Below are 20,348 nucleotides of genomic sequence, written 5' to 3' on the forward strand. Positions count from 1 at the left end.
TCAACTTCATCATACCTTGCATCGCGACACTGATACATTGATCGCAGACTCATCCGCTTAAAAATGACACAAGATAATTCGGAACGAACGAATCCACCCGAGACGTGGAAGGGCCATCGCGCCTGTTTTGAATGCAGACGGTATGCGAGCCTTTCTATGCAGCTTGTTGCTTGACGCACGCTAATCCTTTCACCAGAAAGAAGACAAGATGTAAGCTACGATGTACCATTTCCGAACGCGAGTTGACTAGGGTTAGGCGACATGAGAAAACCTAACTGCGGTTTATGTACAAGAACTGGCCAATCCTGCACATTTCCGACAAAGCGAAAGACGCCGCAACGACGTCGCCAGGAGAGTCAGACTGATTCACAGAAGCTTGGTAAATTCGACGCGTCCGCGGTAAAAAAAATAGCTGGGTACTGACGTGTGAATAAGAGCGTCTCGTCAGTCTGCTTGAGTCACGGCTGAGCGATGGGCAGGATATCGACATGCTGTTGTCGCAGACAAAGCAACTTCCGAAAGTCAACGACATACACACACCAAACTCTCTCGACAGAGAACAGGACCAGCCTATGAGAGACGACAGTAACGATGAATCGCAATCAGAAATCATCGTTTTTGGTACAAGCATCACGGCCGAAGATTCAACCTCTCCAGCTTCGACTTTCCGCTCAACAGAAGCAGACGTACCTACCTGGTTGGGGATACCCGTGCCTGTATTGACCGACCTTGTGCACATATTCTTCTCCAAGACCCAAGGATGGCTTCCGCTTCTTCATAAGCCGCGATTCTTCGCCCGATTCATGAAGAACGGCGTATTTGATGACAGAAAGCACTCCAACACTGAAGCATTGCTGCTCTGCGGCATGTTTGCTCTAGCAGCCAGGCATTCATCAAACCCCTGGTTTCATAGCATTCCGGCACCAGATCGTGGACAGGCCTTTATGGAAAAAGCCAATGCATATTACGAAAAGTGCCAATCCGACCAAGCACCAAGTCTCGAATATCTACAAGGCTGCATCTTGCTAGCTGCCTACGAATATGCTTCCGGCCCATCACACCGGGCCTGGATCCTTGCGGGCGTTTGTGTCCGGCTAGCCTATGACCTGAACTTGTGTAGTATGGATGAACAGGATGAATCAAGCGATTGGTCGATTCTGGAAGAGCAACGTCGTGCGTTTTGGATCACCTGGGAACTCGACACCTTTGGCTCCCTCATGTCAAGACGGCCAAGTTCGATCAACAGGTCAATGGTGATGGTTAAGCTTCCGGTTAGTGACGAGGCTTGGTTTGCAGACCGACCCGTCGAGTCACCTATTGTCGACCCAAGACCCAGTGAGGTCTGGAAACTCCTTCTAGACTCTCCGAATCAGGACCCGCGAGCATGGTTCCTCATAGCTAATATTCTCTTGAGTGTCGCAAGTGAATTTGCAGCGGGTCGGTTCACTTGTCAGAGAGATAAGGAGGAGCTCATAGATGCTATTACGTGCTTTTCACTTGCCATGTCGCAGCGATTCAATCTGGAGACACTGGAGCGAGAGATATCTTCAGACGATGCGGCAAGACATAACTGGATTATTGGCATGCATCTCATGTTGACTTGCACCCGCACGACCATACAAGCCACATTCAAACCTGAGAATCCAGAGACATTACGTTCGCCTCGTCATTTATCTCGGATATTCTATCATTGGTATCCGGACTATATCCCTCTATGCCAGCCTTTCCTGGCATGCTGTCTGTTATCAGACCGAGCATACCCGTCAAAGGATATGACTGATGCTTCATATACCGGATACCATAATAGTGAGCTGGTTAGTCTGGTCTTGTCGCAGTATGCCACTGTATGGAATCTTGCCTCCATTATAATAAGTACGTGTCACCTGTTGACCAACATCCTTGCATTCTAACCAGGGACAGATCTGAAGGCTTCCTTGATGCGCCGTGACAAGGATAACTCATTTGAGCAGCGATTTGCATTATTCTTCCCTTCACGGATTCCCAATAATCGGAAAGATGACCAGCCCACCATGGGTGAAGGGCTCGATGTAGAGGAACTGGGAAGTGAGAACATATCAGCAGAGAGCAGTTCTGGTGACAGCGAGCTGCAGCAACTTCTTCAGCCGACGGAACTGGGAGATGCAGAGACTTTGATGACAGAACTTGCCACACTGGCTGGGAGAGGCCTGCCCAGATACGTGCCAGGAGTCACTCAACCAGACTGGAATAGTGGGCTTTCTCTGAATTTTCTTGACGACGATCATCAGCATCTCAACTACCTACAGTTGTAATAGAAGTAGAGAGTGCTTGGGGAGCAGATGATCTGAAGCAAAGATGGAAGAACTTATTGTAGCAATGAGAACACAAGATGAATCATGTATAAATATCAATTTCGGTTATCTACTACGAAGGTCATCCCAAGCACTTGAGTTATGTTGTTGGCTGTGACAGACCCGATCTTTCGTCTGGCAGGGCACAGGCGATATAACCACGACAAAGCCTCCGTAGTAAATCGGAATGTCTCTGTGAGAGCGGAGTCCATATGGCCAGAAATGGCTGGAACAACTGAACCTGGTAGTGTCTCTTTAGTTGATCACAACGAGAACATTGTGAGAAGCCTAACCATGAGTCTGATTGAAGCTATGTACTGCAGTAATGGTCTTTAAGTGAATAGACGTAGAAAGCTGAATACTCCACAACTTTTCCAACACTTCCAAGGGAATCCGTAGAAGTGGGATCAATCAAGAGCTACTGTTCTCCTGGTGGCTCACTTCTGCCCTGCTCTCAAACTGCTTCTCCTGCATATTTGTCGGCACGATCTCGTCAACTTCCATGGTCTTGGAAGTAATCTCAACAGGTGCATCAATGCTTGCATCAAACTCGGATTCTTGTTCTTTGATGAAAAAGCAGGCTTTGTTTTGTCAGTCCTGGTCAGTCGGTTTCGAATGGAATAGGTAGATTGAACTCACATATAAGCAAGAGAGAGCAGAAGGAAGCAGAAACAATCCATGCATTTCTGAAGGCAATCAAGTAGGCCTTCTTCATACCTAGGACTGCGGCCTGCGCGATTTCAGGTGTAAGGCCAGGGACGGCAGCCACTGCCTGTTTGTTCTGGGAAGCTAACCCTTGGATAAGTGCAGGAAGAGACGAAGCAGGCAGTCCTAATGGTAGAGCTGCCTCTGCAATCTTTTTGGGCAGCTCTTTATCCAGGGCATTATGGAGAACAGCATTGTTGATTGCCAGACCAATAGAGCCTCCTAGACTGCGGATGCTGGTCATGAGCGCAGAGGTCAGAGCGATCAGCTCCGGCGTTGTTGCGAATTGCGCAGAAACCATGGACAATGGAACAATGGAAGGGAGCGCAATGCCAGGGAGGATAGGATATATCCAGAAAGCATACCGAGGAGTGTCAATCTTTGAAGTTGCCAGTAAAATGAAGAAAGCGAGAAGGCATATGGCGCCCAAGACGAGTGGTGGTCGAAGAGTCTTGCGTTTAGAGGACCATAAGCCAAAGACAGGAGAGAACACGCCCGCTGCGATGAATAGGATGGCGAAGTTGACACTACCTGAGAGGAAGCTGACATCGTAGACGAGAGAGATTTGGAAGACGAAATAGGAGTTTGCTGCGAAGAAAGCAATACCTTCAACAAAGATGACAAATAGGGAGATGGCGAAGTTTCTGTGCCTCCATAGCTCATGGTGAAGCATGCCGTCCTTCTTGAACCTCCACTCATACACGATGAAGATAATCAGTGCGACGATGCTGATGATAAAAGGTGCGAGAATGTTGGCGCTGTCCCAGGAGTACGGGTTCTGAGACCATGATAGGGCTATGCAGAAAAGGACGAGGGCTGGGGCGAACAATGCATATCCTACCCAGTCAAGGCTCTTGAGCTTCTGCGATACGTCGAGGGAGACTTGTAGGTCTCGAGGCGGAGGGTTATATCCAATGAGACAGCCCAGAGATGCAAGAGCGTAAAGACCGGCCGTCACATACCAGAAGATGCGATAGTTGGAGTTGTCGCCGTGACGGAGAAGTCCGCCTCCCATGAGTAAGGCAATGATAGCACCAAGCGCGGTCGATACACTTCCAACAGCTTGTCCAATAGGTCGATAATGTCGAGGAAGAATTTCGGACATGACAGCAACAGAGAGGGACTGGCTTCCATAATTGAGACCCAAGATAGCGAACCCGGCGATGAGAGTTCCGGAACTTTGAGCACGGGACACGATGATGCTACCCACAACGCCAGCAAGTGGCATAATGACAAGGATGGCTTTCCGGCCCCAGTAGTCAGCAACTTGACCGATGGGGGGATTTAGGACGACGGTGAGGATCGTGATGCAGGATGAGTACCAGACAGTCTGTCCAGTACCACCGACGACTTGGGCCATGGTATTTGCCAAGAGGCCTGTGCCGACGAGAGAGAGGATTTGTGTCAGATATATGATGTTGACGGCCTGGGTTGTGGTTAGCTTGGAGGTGTTGGAAGTGCAGAGTGACTTACGAAAAGACATATCATCGTTTTGGAGTGAATTCGAGTAGCATCTCGCTCGAAAGGAGCGTGGATGGAGGATTGGGAAGCCATGTTGGCGATGCAACTCAGAGGCTGAATGCTTGAGATGCAAGGATATGCAGTAGCAAAACACCGTGGGATTGGGCTATGTTATATCAAGGTTGCAGGCAAGGCACATCCGTGTTTGAATGCCGGTGGCTGGAATTCGCATGCTGGTTTTCACGCTATCTGCAAAGGTATCGGGGTAAATAGCGATAGAATGAATGGTGTGTTCCCCAGGGTTACCCCAGCCAGTGCCGAATTGAAACCTGGGGTAGCGTTGACAGATACATCGGGTTGGTGGAGACGGCGTTCACGGTGACCGCGGGTCCGTAGACGCGCCGGCCATTTAGCACCGCGCCGCCACTTCAAACAGCAGTGCCCTACCTTTGGCAAGGCCATAAAGAAACTTCTTGGCGTATTTGAAGTCGGCGACTAAATTCAAGTTTAAAAAGGCAACACGCATGTTCAGAAGACTGCCCGCGGATGGCAGTGACGCAGATGACAAAATATTAGAATGGGGCGATTGCACGTACAAGTATTTGGGCAGCAGACCTGCAGGTCTAGCGAGTAGTGTATAGGCTGAGTCGCTAGTCTCCCGGAGGCTATCAATTGGTCACCTCACTGCAGCGCGTAGCAAGTCGGTGGACTATTCGGGTCATGTGTAAAGATATTGGAGAAACAACCTCTTGGTAATCGGGATAACGAAAGAGAGAGGGAGATGCGAGTTTTTTCACATTGGGGTGTTGGAGCGGCATTAAGTGTAATGTTTGTTTTGCTTGATATCATGTAAATGTCTGAGACGCCGGTTTATGGTCGCAAATAACGTGGCATTGATGGTGATACTGGGCACAGGCCAATGTAAGCTACGTAGAACTGCCACTTCAAAACCCGTATTACGGTTGAGAAACTAACATCTCTCCCATTTAGGTATCAAGGCATCTATTCTTCTCGAGTTCACAGCTGTGGCATTGGCCCCAAATCCTTCATATTCAAGGTAGTCGATAATCCCATCTCCTTCGCCATATGAGCAAACAACTGGCCTTTCTCATTCGGATCATTCATCATCTTGAAAAACGCCTCCCTCGTTGCAACGTCTTCAGGAGCAGTAGACTTCAGTCTCAACAGGTTCGCAGTCGATAATGGATCCGTGACGTTCTTATAGACATCACGCCTGGCCTTTGCGTACTCATCGAGTACTGTTTCTGGGGCATTCTCATTCAGAACCTGCGTTAAAGCTTTGCCCAGATGAGCGGCATCAAGTAAACCCGTAGTCAGTCCAAGTCCACCGACGGGATTGTTGAGCTAGAGAATATTTTAGCGGCAAAGTATGCAATGTTGAGGGAGAGCTTACGTGGGCAGCATCACCGGCGAGCATAATATTACCAACGCGATATTTCGATACGCAACGCTGATGAATCGTGTACGGAGCTGTTTGTAGGTAGATGATCTCATCAGTGTTACCTGGCAAGATCCTAGCAAGTCTCTCTTTGATGACGGGGAAGACAGCCTTGTCAGTGATAGGCTCCCCATCAGCGCCTTGAGCAAATGGAACGCTGGTTGCAACCCTCCACAAATTTCTTGGTCCTCGTTTTACAACGATAGCCCAATCCTCAGGATGTACGATGAAGTTACCATGTTTCCAGCCCAACTTTTCAAGGTCGTAGAGGATGTTGACCGCAATGAGTCGTATGTCTGGCCAGGTGTAGCCTTCGAGAGACAGGCCCATACACTTTCTAACCGAACTCTTGCCACCATCAGCTCCGACGACATACCTACAGTTGAAGCTGAGCTCCTGATCATCAAGTACACGCCGAGCGTGAACGGTAACTGAATCACCATGGTCTTCAACACGAGTGAAGGCGTGGTTGAAGATGATCTCCGCATTTCCCGTATTGATCAAATGCTTGAGGAAAATCTGCGACAAGACGTCTTGCCCTATCATGGCTGCGCAGAGATTGGGATTATCGGATGGTGGAGGCGTGAAGTCTGCGAGGACTTTTGTTGTATCGTACCCATCTCGCCAAGAGTATCCATGCTCGCTTTTACATCCATATTCGAAAACCTCCTCGATGATTCCAGCCTTGGCGAATTCGAGGTTAACGCAAGGGAGCTGTCTGCGATTGGTATGTCAGTGAATGAATGGCAGTTGGATGGGAGAACATACACTGCGGCTCGTGGACTACGGGAAATTCCTTCATCTGCCTCAATCACTGTCACCTTGATTCCATTCTGAGCAAGTATCAAGGCTGTGAAAAGGCCAACAGGGCCTGCGCCGACGACTACAACAGATTGGTTGGTCATTTCTGAGTGGAATGAACAAGTTATAGTGTTGTATGATAATGTGGAATACCGGAATTTAACAGAAGATTATAACAATATATTCAAACGCTCGTTTCAAACAAATAAAAGGCTCGTCTATAAAGAAACACGAAGCTCATAAAACTTCATGTGATGACGGATCGGCATGTCGGGGCTTTCATGCCTGTGGAGCCGGCTTTGTGAGTCGGCGCCGGCTTTGGCCGGGTTGCCGTCCCCACTTATCCGACGGCTTCATCAATCGTCACCGAGGCCGATGTCTTCTCGCCGCAGGCGTCAACGTAGGGAGGATCCAGTCACAGGTTACCATAGTTCGATGAAAATCGGTGCCACTGCTTGCAGTGAGTCACAAGTACCCGGAAGTGTCCCGCTGTATCCTTCAATTTTGACAGGCTCGGGAGTCAATAAATCGTGGGAAGTCGCGTCAAACTGAAGGGGCGCGCTTTCGGCCACCCTGAGATCAATCATGCTGGGCTGATTCGACTGGCTACAACATGGCACCGCAACTTAGCCGCGAACAGAATTAGTACCATGAATGGTGATGTTTTTCTTTGAACAGCATCATGACAAAGCAGGTACGGAGCCTTAACTACGCTGCCTCGGTAAGAAAATGTGTTTACGGTTCCTGTATTGAAGTTTTCGACATGAGGTGCTAGTATTAATCCCAAAGGCGGGAAAATGGTCCGAAGCAGCAACCCTCTTTTATAAATGTGTTTGCCTAGTCTTTTCTACACAAGAACTCACATATATGCACGGCGTACGCTTCTGCTCTCCGGAAGAAGCACAAACACTGGCCCAGAAGCTAGACAAGATGATCTGTAAATACATAAATGTTATTCAAATGATCTGATGGCCGGTCAAACGCAAACATTGGGATTCCCAACATAGGTAGTCACTGGACTACCGGGTAGCCTCGCTCTACTCAACGGCCAGAGTGGGCACGAAATTTCTCTAATTGGCTCTCCTTATTCTTAAGAGAGATAAGCATAATCTCTTATCGCAACCTTAAAGTTGGCTCGACCTTGCAGACTGAACAACGCGTGCGCGGCCTCGCTCCCCGCCAATAGGTCTCAGGCTTTTCTCCGCGTTTCTCAACTAGCGAACCTGGCCAAAGATAAGGTCGTAGCTAACTACCGACCAACATTCCATCCCCTGCAAGGCACCGGGCAACAATCACTTACCATTGGCTCTTGCGAGACGTGAAGTCATGAACTCACCTTCTGCCATCGATAGAGGCGCTGTACTAAGATTACCTAAAATGCCATAAGATTAGGCTAAAGTTCAGCTAAAGTTCTACGAGGTTTTGCATCAGTTTTGACGCCTTCTTGAGATCAGAGGATTTACACAGAGTATTTTGGAGGAACTCTGCTACCTGACATGCTCTTTTATTCTGTTCTATACTGATCCGAAACGCGTTGAAGCCAGGGCAACAAGCATTCCGCTCGTCCGTTATCTCTGCAGATCTCAGATCTGTCCAACCACACATCATGCAGCCAAAGATAAGGAATCTACGCCACGTCGCGATGAAGCAACGTTATCATGTACCTTAATTCTTATCTCGCTTGGTTTCGCCGGAAAGGGAAAAATGTTCCCGATTCAGCTACGATACCCATTTCTTGGCAAAACACTAGGATATGTCTGAGATACGAGGATTCAGGGCGTCAATAGGGGAAAAGCCATTAAAGACAGTGGGTTCTGCGGTCGGGACGGAGCCCAGCAGCATGTACAGCCTGTTCCTCTGCCCAATTTGATACAGCATGGCTTCGACAATCACCCCGGTCACTGAGTGGCCCGATTACAATGGCGATCCAACGGGCGGTAATCCCATTACCCATGATTTGAATGCTACTTATGACAAGGTTAGTCATTCTCGGCGAGACGGAGGGCCGGATTGTGCATTCGCTCCACCGGCTCTCATCCCAATGTTACGCTTCCACGAAAGCTTCGCTGAAGATTCCAGATCTAACAAATGATGTTTTGCAGGGCGACATGGCATGGATGCTTGTTTGCACAATTCTTTGCTGGCAGATCACTCCTGCAATCGGCTTTCTTTGTAGGGATTTGCGATGCATCGAGATACTCGGTTCCATACACTGACACGACACAGATGCCGGTATGCATAGGAAGAAAGCAGCATTGACGATAATCCTGCAGTCTCTTTTCTGCGCCTGTGCTGTAGGCATACAATTTTGGATTTATGGTTATAGCTTGTATCAATCTCGAACTACAAACCCAATCTTGGGTGACCTGTCGCTCGCCGTATTCCACAACGTCCTTGCCCAGCCATCGATTGCAAACTCTGATATTCCAGAGATCCTATGTATGTATCTATGAGTGCAATTGCATAATTCAATCTTCCTCCAATGCTGACTATTACTTCCCCCAGATGCGATCTTCGGAGTCACTTTCGTCACCGCCACTGCCATGATTCTGGCTGGAGCGATGCTGGAAAGAGGCAGATTATGGCCTAGCATGGTGTTCCTTCTGTGCTGGACAACCTTTGTGTACTATCCGTAAGTTATATGTCGCAGTCTCCCTTGGATCGCAACCCTGCCGTGGACCCAGCGCGGACCAAACCTCATCTCGTGAAGAGTCACTAACAAATATCGCTGTAGTCTAGCTTATTGGGAGTGGAATCCCGCCGGCTGGCTGTACGCGTTAGGCCTATACGACTTCGCAGGATCGGGGCCAGTCCATATTGCCTCCGGGTTTGGTGCTCTGGCTTGGTCCTTCATGTTGGGACCTCGACTGCCCGACGCCAGCATCACCGATCGCAAGCGAGCCGTACACTATAAACCACATAACCCATTGCTCATGGTTCTTGGAACTGTACTTATTTGGTTTGGCTGGTTTGCTTTTAATGGTATGTCAATTGTCGCTGAGATGTGCGGCCGAAAGCTGACCTTCACCCCTCAACTTAGGTGGCAGCACCGCAAACCTTAGCCTTCGATCAATTTACGTCGTTGCGAATACAAATTTCTCAGCTTGTGCCGGCGGAATCGCTTGGGTTCTGCTCGGATATCTACATACCCGAAAATTCTCTTTGGTCGGATTCTGCAGCGGTATCATCGCAGGACTAGTCGGCATCACGCCCGCTGCCGGATTCACGCTCATATATGTTTCTCCGGTAATCGGAGGTGTCACGTCGCTGGTGTGCTTTTACTGTGTCAAGTACAAGTACATTCTCTCGGTTGACGACGGCCTCGATATCTTCGCCATCCACGGAATCGGTGGCGTTATCGGAGACATCCTGACTGGCCTCTTTGCTACTGGATATGTTCCTGCGCTGGACGGTGTATCAGGAGACGCTTATGCAGGTGGATGGTGGGATGGCAACTACCGCCAGCTTGGTCTCCAACTTGCGGGTGCTGTGACCTGTGCTGCGTGGTCATTTGTCATCTCGTGCATATTGCTCTTCGTCATTGGCAAAATCCCGGGCCTGCATCTTCGAGCCAGCGAGGAACACGAGATCAGAGGTCTTGACTACAAGTATCTCAGTGATATGGACTGGGAGGACCACTACATGAACGGAGGCATCACGCCGGTGATGGAGGGAACGCCTATGCGAGTTTCAACTCCTCAGCAAACTCCCGACAAGAGTGAAGAGAGGAAGGTAGACTGAGCTGAGGGAGGTAGTAGTAGTTAGCCATTTGCAGGACAATTATTTCGTTCACTGGACATCATGATGTGGGTGTGATAACCTCTAAAGAATTGGATGTTAGACAAGATGGAATATTTCCCCTATGGATAGTAACCTACGGGACATCATCGAAAAACATCTGATCACTCATCTTGAAGTGATACATCTTTGAAGGGGTTAATGTGCAGCACCAAACTCGTGAAAAAGGTCGATTATGAATCAATGAGTGAATTAAGCAAGATGTCACTATGTTATAAGACCAAAGATACAAAGATCGAAGCTAGACAATCAAAACAAGCTCCAAGACATATCCGTGCCACGAAACAGACTTCGGGTATCATCAGACTAGTACTTGTAGATGAAACTACACGCAAGCATCCAACTCGTGAACAACATAGAACAGGCACGGTTGGTGAATTGACCAGAAAACCGCGCAAGAGATCAAGATCTAAGATCTTGGAGGTCCCAAGAATAAGGCCGCCGATTATTTTTATTCGCAGCCTTCCACTCAAGCGTTTGGGTTGACATTAGCGCCAGAGGCAGTGGCAGTATCGTTTCGAGCACCATGTCCAGACGTGGCCTTATTATTGGGACCATCTGGGAAGATGCGCTCATCAATGTCGCGAATGCGAAGGCCAAGACGAGCAGGATCGATGTTTCGGTGTCCCCAGAGAAGCAAGGCTCCAAAGACAGGCTTTGCGATGAGGTCAAGAATGCCGTAGAAGACAGCCTCGGAGTCCGGAGCGATCAGATTGCCACCTTCACAGACGCCCCAGGCGATGGGATAGAGAATCCAGACAACGGCTGTAAGGGAACCGCACATAACAAAGGTTCGACCGACATCAGGGCCAACATGTTTAGCGTGCAGACGAGCTTCCCAAGCGAGAACATAAACGATATATGCGAGGGCAGCGCAACCTTGGAGGCATGTTAGTGATGGTGGTGTCAACGCATGGAAAACGACTTACCGAAGGCGAAATAACCCCATTTGTAGGAACTCTTGACCAGGGACCCAACTAGTCCGGTGACAATCATGACCCAGTCCACGAGAATTACCCATAGTACGGTAGGCCATGGCATGCCAGCAGTAAGAAGCAGATCTGTGAGTAGCAGGGGGGTTGTCAAGAACCAGTCAATGTATCTTGCATAAAAGATCTCTCTGTAGATTCCGGCAACCCTATGATCGGACCGCTGAAACTCAACTGCAATAGGCGTCCAGCCGAGGTTTGAGGCCATCGTGAAGTATGCGATAGATGCAATCATTGTGATGCCTGCAGTGATGTAGCTAAGCAAGTCAGTAAAGCGCATGACACCTTAACTCCGTGCGCAGTTATGAATCGGACAGATTGAAACAATGTTCGATGAAACTCTGATGAAACTTACTGGAAGATACGGTCGGTGCGAGGCTTTCTCATTCCGAGCCCGAGAAACGCAAAGGTTGAAACAGTCATGACTGAACGCAATTAGTCTTTCCATTACTTAAACCTGGACGTTGTTTTACTGTACACACCTGCGCAGACAGCCCAGTACCAGTCAGAGCCTCTGACAGTGATGTTAATGTCACTGCGTTGCCCATTGACAATGTCAGCTGCAGTGAAATGTTAGTAAGTTTGTCTTAACTGAGGGTTGATAAGGCTCACGGTTAACGTTTAAAGCATCATTCTTTCTGGCATACAGGTGATCGGCCATGGTGGAAAACAGTTGATTCAACGGTAACAAGTAACTTCGTATTCGTGGAACGAAAAATGCTATGTCTACAAGCCAAGAGTAGGACCGGTATGTCAAACCCTTAAATGCGGCCAAGCTTCTTCCCACGTTTTCCATCTCCCTCTCCATGACTTCATATCCGATCCTCCCGAGCTCACACGGAAATAACTGCCGAGTAATCGTCATTGCCAAAAACAAAGTGCATCGTTCATCAATATGCGCTGTCAGAATCTGCGATGGCTGATATTGAGTCTATGACGTGCTGACATGTTGAGTCCACACCACTAGATTTCAAACGCTGCATCAAGTGACTTAAAACGTTGCCGGTAGCCGTAGCGTAAAATGGAAGGCTCCGCGGTAGTTTAAGTGGGAATCGTAAGGCTGATTGATGTATTTGTCGAAAATGATGACGGGTTGAGGTCGAGATAGGAATATTCCATGTAACGCGACGGGATCGACGTCTTGGTGGGGTTGGGGATGATCACATCAAGCACAGTCTGGGACAGTGCATGAGAATTATTAAGAGTCCGGTTCTTTCCGATCAGATAAATGTCTTGTTGTTCGCTTCATAGTGTTGACCTTCGAGGATCATGGATATAGACGAGTAGATCATAGGTATTAGGGGGAGTTCATTCTATCTCTAACTAATTACTCACACCAAAGAAACACACCCAATCAATCTAACTAATGCTCGCTAATTCGCAGCAATGACAAGATAGTAATAAGCCAGCAAAATCGCAACCAAAGCTCCCAAGAACCCTTGGAACAGAGTCAGAGACGAATCGCTCATCTTGTCCAGTCCACCCTTGGGAGACTTGGCAGTATCTTGCGCCCAAGGAATCTGATGGTTCTTGAAACCAGAATCCTTGAGAATCTGTTCTGCAACAATCTTACTACCAGCAATGCAGACAGGAACACCAGTACCAGGATGTGTACTAGCACCAGCGAAATACAAGTTCTTGTACTTGGAGTGCTGAGTACCAGGTCGGAAGGCAAGGACATTCATGATGGAGTGACTTAGACCAAGAATGGCGCCCTTGTCGAGGTTGAACTTCTCTTGCCATGTGAAGGGAGTGTTGATGATCTCGTTCTCAATAAGCGGAGCAAGATCAACGCCTATTCTTGCGCGCATTGTTGCAATGACTGTGTCGCGGGCGAGAGAGATCATCTTATCCCAGTCCTGGCTTGTTTCGAGGCCACCAGAATTTCCAGACTTGGACAAACCTCGATGTGTTCCTTCAGAGTCTGAGAGAAGATGACCAACAGGGACAAGAACGACGATAGAATCCTTGCCTTCAGGAGCAGCCGAGGGGTCAATGCGCGAAGGGACATTGACATAGAAGGACGGTTCTGAAGGGATGAGATGCTCCTTGAAGATGCTGTCAAAAGACTCCTGGTACTCATCCGCGAGGAAAATGTTGTGAGCGTTGAGTTCAGGAATGATCTTGGAAGCAGACCAGTAGAAAGAGATACTACTACAAGAGGTCTCTCGTTTTGATAGCGAGTCCGCGTAGCTGGTCTTGGGAAGGAGGTTGTTGTAAGTGTAGACAAGGTCGGCGTTTGATATGACAATGTCTGAAGGCAGATGTGTTCCATCGCTCAGAACAACGCCGTTTGCCTTGCCGGTTGCTTGGTCGATGGAGATGGACTTGACGCCGGTAGAGAGACGGTACTCGACACCTAGACGCTGACCAACATTTACCAGAGCCTCGACGACCTGAAACCTGTTAGCGAGAGCCTCATTGTCTGGAGCTAATCGACTGACCTTGTGGAATCCACCTCGAGGATATAGAATACCCTCAGCAAGCTCAGTATACTGAAGCAAACTATACGTTCCCGGTGCATCAAACGGGCTCATGCCCATATACATGCTCCCAAACGTAAAAACCCTTCTCAACCTCTCCGTCCAGAAATACTTGCTAGCTCTTGTCCAAATACTCTCAAGGGGATGAATATTGAACAGATTGAACAGCACCTCAGGTCTTGCCAGACTCAAAATACTAGGAAAGTTCCTTCGAAGCACAGACTCAACACTGACTTCATAATGCCGATGCGACTCCTGAAGAAAACCGAGATATCTCTCAAAACCATCGATGCCTTCAACAGCTTCGATAGCTTTCTTCATCTTGGTGAGATCAGTGGACATCTCAAAGGATGAACCATCGCCGAACCAGATGTTGTAGTTTGGTTCACATTTTAACAGCTCGACTCCCTCAGCGGTAAGAGATGTTCCTAGGTCTTGGAAGATCTCGTGGAAGAAGCGAGGGAGGAGAAGAAGAGATGGACCTTGGTCGAAGCGCTGACAAGGTTAGTAGGCGTAAATAGAGTGGGAGGGGAGACGTACGTGGCCATCATTGTGGATTAGAGAGCAACGTCCACCGGTAAAGTCATTTTTCTCGAGGATAGTAACTTTGAAGCCAGCTTTTGCAAGTCTCGCAGCGGTAGAAACACCACCGACACCAGCACCTGAGCATCGCCAGTCAATTCCTCTTCATAGTTCATCAGGGTTACTGTAACATACCAATAATAATAACAGATTTCTTAATGTCGCTCATTTTCGCTGTAAAAAGTGAAGATGCTCAGTCCATAACCGACTCACCCGAAGCCAACGGTTTTGATAGTCAGAGCAATAGAGTCAATGACGTCTTCCATTTTGTTTTGATCCACTTTTTTCTTCGCACTCGTTTAATGAGACACTTGGCGTACATGTGTAAGGCTAAGTTACCCTGGGCTGAACGAGGCGCAGTTAATATTTTGAGGGATTAAAGTGTTTTACTGAAGACTGACAGAGAGACAATTGAAGTCGTTGATGCGTTGATGATCATTGACGGGTTTGGTTTGGAGGGTTTTTAGTGGATTTGGTGATGGGGATGCGTGTTGAATGATTGGTTGGTGAGTTTATGGTGGTGGTGCTGTCAAAATGTCTCAACGGTAAAGGTACGAAAAATATCACGCCACGAAACTTCATGATGCCAAGCAAATTCCAACGGTTGAATAGACGATAGTCTTAGACATTCCTTAAACTCGAAAATAGATGCTCAAAGCGGAATGAGATGAATAATCTATGAATCTATGACCTCTACCATTACATCCTCCACGCTACACCCCGCTATTTGTTCAATGCAGACCATGCAACACGAATTCGTCTCATTTTAGGAACAGTAGCCCTGCCCTTCTTCATAGCAGGACCCTTCTCTCTGAGAACGCGTCCAATTTCCATGTAGCTCTCAACAGCAACGCGAATTGGTCCTTTTCCTTCTGAAGGAAGCTTATCAATAGCGCCCTTTGCCATGTTGTACTTTTCAAAAGCACGATCGAGCAGCTTGTGACGTAGAGCTTCGATGGTAGGGCCATGGGGTTGTTGGATGACATCTTCGGGAGTAAGTTGGGCTTCTTTGAGCCAGGAGAGAGGAAGGTAGACGCGGTCAATTTCTGCGTCAGTTTTGATGTCGCGCGCGATATTGACGTATTGAAGTGCGATGCCCATTTCTTGACCTGAAGCGACAACTTCGCGCTGGATGCCTTCGGGGACAGATTCTGGGGTATGATAGAGAATAAGGTGGTTGCAAAGTTCTGCGACAGTGCCGGCTACACGACTTCCGTAGACATCCAGATCCTCGGTAGTCTCAATAGGAAATGCGCCGGACTTTCTGTCAAAGAGAAGATCGGTGTCAAAACCCTTGAGAAGGTCATCCAGGGGTTGTTTGGGTAGATAATAAGTAGGAAGCTGGAGCAGAGCCATATGGAACATCTCCGGGATGTTCGACGTGACATATTCTCGTAGTCTTTGTGAAGGCTCTTCTTGATTCTCTTCATAAGCAAGATCGAGAAACTTTCTCAGCTTCTCAATTGAGGCTCTGGAATCATCAACAGATGGAGCTTCATCAACAAGATCATCAGCGGCTCGGCAGAACGCATACAACCGGATCAGATCGATGCGAAGTCTTCCTTCAAAGGTGCCGCTTGCGAGATAGAAGCTGCGGCTCTTCTTTCGGAGCAGAGCAACTGCGCTGACGAGACCTTCAATGCGCTCTTCATCATACTTCTCTTTAGGTAGAATAAGAGCTCGAATGATGACCAAGAGGTTGGGCAGTCCCTTTGTTCGAGGGAACTGCTCAGGAAAGGTGTCGAGAATGGCCAGCGTGTTGTCGCAAGCGACGAGGCCAAAGACAATCAAAGTGTTGGTGAGAAGGAAAAAGACAGCTTCCCTGCAAATTGTTAGAATATTCAAGGTTGCCAGAACGGTAGTCACTTACTCAATGTCAAGACCATCCCACAAGACCACGCCGTACTTGGTGCCAGAAGTGATACTCCATGTTCCCCGTCGCAACGCAAAAGTATCAACAACCCACAAATACAACGTTGGCAGAGCAATGGGAAGCGCAGTATTTGTCCAAGGCAAGTTCACAATGAACTGATAAGAAATCGACCTGCCAATGGTTAGCATATGCCGCGTGAAACAGTCTCTAAAGTTGAATATTACCATAGAAACAAGAGGAATGGACATGCCCAAATAAGGATAAGGCCCATGTACATGCCCTCGCCACCAGAGAAAACAGAAACGAGGCCGAAAATGATAGCTGATGCGAAGAGAATTTGGCCAGCAATTTTACCCCAACCCGTCTTCTTGGCGAGGTAAATGGGGTGGAAGGTTGGCTTGCTGAGAATCATGTAGAGTAGAGAGGTGTTGAGAGTCTGGATGACGAAGAAAAATAATTCTTCAGCTGGAATATCCCAAGCTGTCAAGCCGACCACGACGCCAGGAGGATAAGTCCATATGCGATTTTTGATGAGATACGAGTCCCAGGGGCTGCTTGCGTTAGTAGGCCTCAACAAAATCCCCTTCAAAATCAACATACATGGTAGAAACAACAGCAACCTGCAAAAATTAGCTTCAAGCCCTTCAATCTCCCAGAAAAACTCACCGTTATCAAAAATACAAGCTTAAAAACATCCAACCGCGACATCAACGGTCTATAAACCGCCGCCAAAACAACACCAAACGGTATCGTGTATTTCAGATGCCTATCAAGGGATGAGTTAAAAGCCCTTCAACAACACGTAAGATACGACGTACACTTGGGCATATTCCCAGCCCATTTTGACAGAGGTTATTTCGTGTACGTGAACAAAACAGATCAATTGTGTGACGGCATACGAGATGGGCTTCAAATAAAGCCAGAGTCAAAAGAATTGAAAGGAAAAGGTTGTTATGGAAGAAGTCGGAGCTTGAGTGGTGTCCACAGTTTGTTTTTCAGACACTAACACAGCCCTTCATGCCACAACGTACCCCTGTCCGTTTTTCTTGGGTGACAATAATGCTACCCCACTACACCCTCATCACCACCATAATCTGGTGTAGGCGGGGAGAGGTTTTCTGTCATGTTACATCTCAGGGACTCGTTGACGTCACGACTTTTTTCTTCAACTTTTTTGGGTATCGAGTGTACTTGTCATCAATTAATTCGAGACCCTTGTTCGGGATACTCGGTCTTTTTGATATTGCCGTTACCGTGATAAAGATCAAACTTGATTATGACGCGGTTCGAGAAAATGACAGATCGTGCTAGTAGTTTTGATGGATGGATATCTCCATTTCGTGCCGTGTTATCCAGCGATTGATGCTACCTACGTCTTTGTCTGATCATCTCGATCTCTTTGGGTTATATAGTTAAGTTACTGGTGATTTGTTGGGTGTATATGTAGGTGAGCTTGGTATAGCTTCATGGAATATCATTTGCTTTGACATAACTCCATCTCCATTTTCGCTCTTGATTGGACTCATCTCGCGATGTAGTTTGAAAGTCTTTCCAAATACTAATCGTCTATTCTTCTCTTCGTTGATCTGTAGCGCGCGATTTATTAGACTCTCATACTATCGCGACTCGATACCGCGTAATATCATAGTCCACATATCATCATGAAGTTTCTACAACAAAATTCCCTCACACAAACGTCAATGTCTCAGCCAGACGAGAATATCTCCCCGCCACTTCGTCACCCGTAAGTCTTTCCCGCGGTCCATAACACAAAGCTCACTTGTTACAGATATCTTACTGGCAACTTTGCTCCAATCCATCAAAAAACAAATCTCACTCCATGCATATATAGTGGATGCATACCGCCAGAACTGACTGGTGGTCAGTACGTTCGCAATGGCGGCAATCCCGTCAGCCACCAAGACCTTGGCAAAGATGCCCATTGGTTTGACGGCGATGGTATGCTCTCTGGCGTCGCGTTCCGAAAGACATCTTCGGATGAGAAGATTATACCAGAATTTGTCAATCAGTACATCTTGACAGATTTGTACTTATCCAGAAAGACGACCTCTGTTGTGTCGCCGATAATGCCAAGCATCACGACGCTGGTGAACCCGCTATCGACCATGTTTCAGATCATGTTGGCGACCTTCAGGACGATATTCCTGGTCATTCTCTCGAACCTACCTGGATCTCAACAAGCCATCAAGCGCATCAGTGTCGCCAATACTGCTGTCTTATATCACGATGGGAGGGCTTTGGCGACATGCGAAAGTGGGCCTCCTATGCGGATACAGCTTCCTTCCCTGGATACTGTCGGCTGGTTCGACGGTGTTCGAGCTGAGGGAGAGTCCAAGACATCTCCAGCCAACAATAGCGACTCTTCGTTCGGTGGGAGCGGGCTGTTCAGCTTCATGAAGGAATGGACAACAGGGCATCCCAAAGTCGACCCCATTACTGGAGAGATGCTTTTGTATCATAACACTTTTATGCCCCCATACGTGCACTACTCAGTACTTCCGAAGAGCAACGCAAAGAATTTCGGGCACAGACTTGTGAATCAGCCAGTCTTTGGAGTTTCTGGTGCTCGGATGATGCACGACTTTGGAGCGTCTCGAAGTCATACCATCATCATGGATCTTCCTCTGAGCCTCGATCCTCTCAACACGATGAAAGGGAAAGAGGTTGTAGCGTACGATCCGACGAAGCCTTCACGGTTTGGCGTGTTCCCGCGGCATCAACCATCCAGTGTGCGGTGGTTTCATACAGCGCCATGCTGTATCTTCCATACTGCAAATACATGGGATTCTCAGTCCAGTGAGGGGGGAAGCCCTGTTAATCTCCTTGCATGCCGGATGACTTCCTCTACGCTAGTATATACAGCAGGGAATGTTCGGCCACCAGTGAGGTTTAAGTCTACCCGAGCACGGGACTGGTCAGATGACAAGAAGGAAAAGGCCTGCAGATACGAAGAGGCCCCTGCTCTCGAGTCACCCGGGGAAGCAACTGGTCTGACCGATTACTTCCCCACTGCAGAGTCCGACGACTACGACCAATGCCGGGCTGTACTATTACGAATTTGACATGGCGACAAGGTCCCAGAACAAAGTCAAAAGCCAATGGGCTCTTTCGGCCATACCATTCGAGTTTCCTTTCTGTTCGGCCAGATCGCGAGATGCAAGAAGCTCGCTATATCTACGGCTCCAGCACATCAACTTCCTGTTTTGGCGTTGCTCTCGGACGAGCTGATAAGGTAGATCTTCTTGTCAAGGTGGATACCAAGACCCTCATCCAACGAGGGAAGAAGATAAACACAACGCCTGTCACTGGGTGCGTCGATAGACGGTCAGTCAGCGAGATCCTTGAAGAACAAAAGAAGGATGATCCTATAAACATATTCCGACTCCCGCCGAACCACTACGCTCAAGAACCGCGGTTTGTTCCTCGAGATTCCTCAACTGTGGAGGACGATGGGTATCTGCTGTTTTATGTCTTTGACGAGTCTCAGCTCCTGCCCTCGGGTGATTGCCCTCCATCTGCGATCTCCGAGCTTTGGATCCTCGATGCTAAGAACATGCGTGATGTGGTGGCCAAGGTAAAGCTACCGCAAAGAGTACCGTATGGCTTACACGGAACGTGGTTCTCCGGGATGGATATTAAAGGTCAACGAGCTGTGGACTCTTTGAGGAGTTTGGATGAAGTGCAGAGGAAGAAGGAGGAATGGGTTAATAGCGGAGGACAACTACGAAAGGCATGGATGGTGTTGAGAGGAAAATTGGAGAGAGCAGTCGGATAATGGAAGCCTGGGTTTTTGAATACGACTCGCTTTGATGATACCCTGTTGCGCTCTGTACAACGCGTCCTGAA

The 20,348-nt window shown here is 48.1% G+C and overlaps 8 protein-coding genes across 12 annotated transcripts; 3 read left to right on the top strand and 5 right to left on the bottom strand.

Annotated features, from left to right (window-relative positions):
* Positions 1 to 254: 254 nt before the first annotated feature.
* Positions 255 to 2,370, top strand: FOXG_12138 (uncharacterized protein). The gene is made up of 3 exons (XM_018391870.1): positions 255 to 379; positions 436 to 1,872; positions 1,921 to 2,370. The coding sequence occupies exons 1-3, from the start codon at positions 262 to 264 to the stop codon at positions 2,289 to 2,291; spliced, it is 1,926 nt and encodes a 641-aa protein (XP_018250609.1). The 5' UTR covers positions 255 to 261; the 3' UTR covers positions 2,292 to 2,370.
* Positions 2,371 to 2,741: 371 nt separating this feature from the next.
* Positions 2,742 to 4,589, bottom strand: FOXG_12139 (uncharacterized protein; the record flags this gene model as incomplete). Its single annotated transcript, XM_018391871.1, has 3 exons — positions 2,742 to 2,911; positions 2,970 to 4,461; positions 4,509 to 4,589. 3 exons carry the CDS (start codon positions 4,587 to 4,589, stop codon positions 2,742 to 2,744), a joined length of 1,743 nt encoding a protein of 580 aa, XP_018250610.1.
* Positions 4,590 to 5,513: 924 nt separating this feature from the next.
* FOXG_12140 (uncharacterized protein) lies at positions 5,514 to 7,022 on the bottom strand (the record flags this gene model as incomplete). The annotated part of the gene is made up of 3 exons (XM_018391872.1): positions 6,724 to 7,022; positions 5,911 to 6,673; positions 5,514 to 5,861 (listed from the first exon to the last, which is right to left on the bottom strand). Exons 1-3 carry the CDS (start codon positions 6,858 to 6,860, stop codon positions 5,514 to 5,516), a joined length of 1,248 nt encoding a protein of 415 aa, XP_018250611.1. The 5' UTR covers positions 6,861 to 7,022.
* A 1,489-nt stretch (positions 7,023 to 8,511) lies between these two features.
* Positions 8,512 to 10,831, top strand: FOXG_12141 (uncharacterized protein). 4 transcript variants are annotated; one of them, XM_018391873.1, is made up of 6 exons: positions 8,512 to 8,734; positions 8,859 to 8,928; positions 8,983 to 9,195; positions 9,262 to 9,388; positions 9,491 to 9,738; positions 9,797 to 10,831. In XM_018391873.1, the coding sequence occupies exons 1-6, from the start codon at positions 8,633 to 8,635 to the stop codon at positions 10,495 to 10,497; spliced, it is 1,461 nt and encodes a 486-aa protein (XP_018250612.1). In that variant the 5' UTR covers positions 8,512 to 8,632; the 3' UTR covers positions 10,498 to 10,831. The 4 variants fall into 4 exon arrangements, with proteins under 4 accessions (XP_018250612.1, XP_018250614.1, XP_018250613.1 ...); XM_018391875.1 differs by having other exon boundaries at positions 8,859 to 9,195; XM_018391874.1 differs by lacking the exon at positions 8,512 to 8,734 and having other exon boundaries at positions 8,762 to 8,928.
* FOXG_12142 (uncharacterized protein) lies at positions 10,716 to 12,320 on the bottom strand. The gene is made up of 5 exons (XM_018391877.1): positions 12,156 to 12,320; positions 12,026 to 12,103; positions 11,899 to 11,968; positions 11,484 to 11,800; positions 10,716 to 11,433 (listed from the first exon to the last, which is right to left on the bottom strand). Exons 1-5 carry the CDS (start codon positions 12,202 to 12,204, stop codon positions 11,024 to 11,026), a joined length of 924 nt encoding a protein of 307 aa, XP_018250616.1. The 5' UTR covers positions 12,205 to 12,320; the 3' UTR covers positions 10,716 to 11,023.
* A 250-nt stretch (positions 12,321 to 12,570) lies between these two features.
* Positions 12,571 to 14,890, bottom strand: FOXG_12143 (uncharacterized protein). The gene is made up of 4 exons (XM_018391878.1): positions 14,744 to 14,890; positions 14,567 to 14,688; positions 13,988 to 14,521; positions 12,571 to 13,939 (listed from the first exon to the last, which is right to left on the bottom strand). Exons 1-4 carry the CDS (start codon positions 14,775 to 14,777, stop codon positions 12,917 to 12,919), a joined length of 1,713 nt encoding a protein of 570 aa, XP_018250617.1. The 5' UTR covers positions 14,778 to 14,890; the 3' UTR covers positions 12,571 to 12,916.
* A 305-nt stretch (positions 14,891 to 15,195) lies between these two features.
* Positions 15,196 to 17,459, bottom strand: FOXG_12144 (uncharacterized protein). 2 transcript variants are annotated; one of them, XM_018391879.1, is made up of 6 exons: positions 17,300 to 17,459; positions 17,148 to 17,247; positions 17,082 to 17,101; positions 16,706 to 17,032; positions 16,479 to 16,652; positions 15,196 to 16,430 (listed from the first exon to the last, which is right to left on the bottom strand). In XM_018391879.1, the coding sequence occupies exons 1-6, from the start codon at positions 17,320 to 17,322 to the stop codon at positions 15,332 to 15,334; spliced, it is 1,743 nt and encodes a 580-aa protein (XP_018250618.1). In that variant the 5' UTR covers positions 17,323 to 17,459; the 3' UTR covers positions 15,196 to 15,331. The 2 variants fall into 2 exon arrangements, with proteins under 2 accessions (XP_018250618.1, XP_018250619.1); XM_018391880.1 differs by having other exon boundaries at positions 16,706 to 17,101.
* A 467-nt stretch (positions 17,460 to 17,926) lies between these two features.
* FOXG_12145 (uncharacterized protein) lies at positions 17,927 to 20,277 on the top strand (the record flags this gene model as incomplete). The annotated part of the gene is made up of 3 exons (XM_018391881.1): positions 17,927 to 18,225; positions 18,271 to 19,470; positions 19,518 to 20,277. The coding sequence occupies exons 1-3, from the start codon at positions 18,143 to 18,145 to the stop codon at positions 20,275 to 20,277; spliced, it is 2,043 nt and encodes a 680-aa protein (XP_018250620.1). The 5' UTR covers positions 17,927 to 18,142.
* Between the last annotated feature and the right edge of the window lie 71 nt (positions 20,278 to 20,348).

This window comes from Fusarium oxysporum, chromosome 13, assembly GCF_000149955.1.
Source record: "Fusarium oxysporum f. sp. lycopersici 4287 chromosome 13, whole genome shotgun sequence".
In the NCBI taxonomy this organism is placed as follows: Eukaryota; Fungi; Ascomycota; class Sordariomycetes; order Hypocreales; family Nectriaceae; genus Fusarium; species Fusarium oxysporum.

Coding starts and splice junctions, on each gene's coding strand:
- FOXG_12143 (XM_018391878.1), bottom strand. CDS start 14,777: ATGAGCGACATTAAGAAATCTGTTATTATTATTG. Junction 14,522..14,566: donor TAATCCACAATGATGGCCAC/GTACGTCTCCCC, acceptor TAACCTTGTCAG/CGCTTCGACCAAGGTCCATC. Junction 13,940..13,987: donor CTCGAGGTGGATTCCACAAG/GTCAGTCGATTA, acceptor AACAGGTTTCAG/GTCGTCGAGGCTCTGGTAAA.
- FOXG_12142 (XM_018391877.1), bottom strand. CDS start 12,204: ATGGCCGATCACCTGTATGCCAGAAAGAATGATGCTTTAAACGTTAAC. Junction 11,801..11,898: donor CGCACCGACCGTATCTTCCA/GTAAGTTTCATC, acceptor TGACTTGCTTAG/CTACATCACTGCAGGCATCA. Junction 11,434..11,483: donor ATGGGGTTATTTCGCCTTCG/GTAAGTCGTTTT, acceptor CATGCCTCCAAG/GTTGCGCTGCCCTCGCATAT.
- FOXG_12144 (XM_018391879.1), bottom strand. CDS start 17,322: ATGGGCTGGGAATATGCCCAAGT. Junction 17,248..17,299: donor GGCTGGGAATATGCCCAAGT/GTACGTCGTATC, acceptor ATCCCTTGATAG/GCATCTGAAATACACGATAC. Junction 17,033..17,081: donor GTTGCTGTTGTTTCTACCAT/GTATGTTGATTT, acceptor TAACGCAAGCAG/CCCCTGGGACTCGTATCTCA.
- FOXG_12138 (XM_018391870.1), top strand. CDS start 262: ATGAGAAAACCTAACTGCGGTTTATGTACAAGAACTGGCCAATCCTGC. Junction 380..435: donor GACTGATTCACAGAAGCTTG/GTAAATTCGACG, acceptor CGTGTGAATAAG/AGCGTCTCGTCAGTCTGCTT. Junction 1,873..1,920: donor TCTTGCCTCCATTATAATAA/GTACGTGTCACC, acceptor AACCAGGGACAG/ATCTGAAGGCTTCCTTGATG.
- FOXG_12141 (XM_018391873.1), top strand. CDS start 8,633: ATGGCTTCGACAATCACCCCGGTCACTGAGTGGCCCGATTACAATGGC. Junction 8,735..8,858: donor TGAATGCTACTTATGACAAG/GTTAGTCATTCT, acceptor GATGTTTTGCAG/GGCGACATGGCATGGATGCT. Junction 9,196..9,261: donor TGATATTCCAGAGATCCTAT/GTATGTATCTAT, acceptor TACTTCCCCCAG/ATGCGATCTTCGGAGTCACT.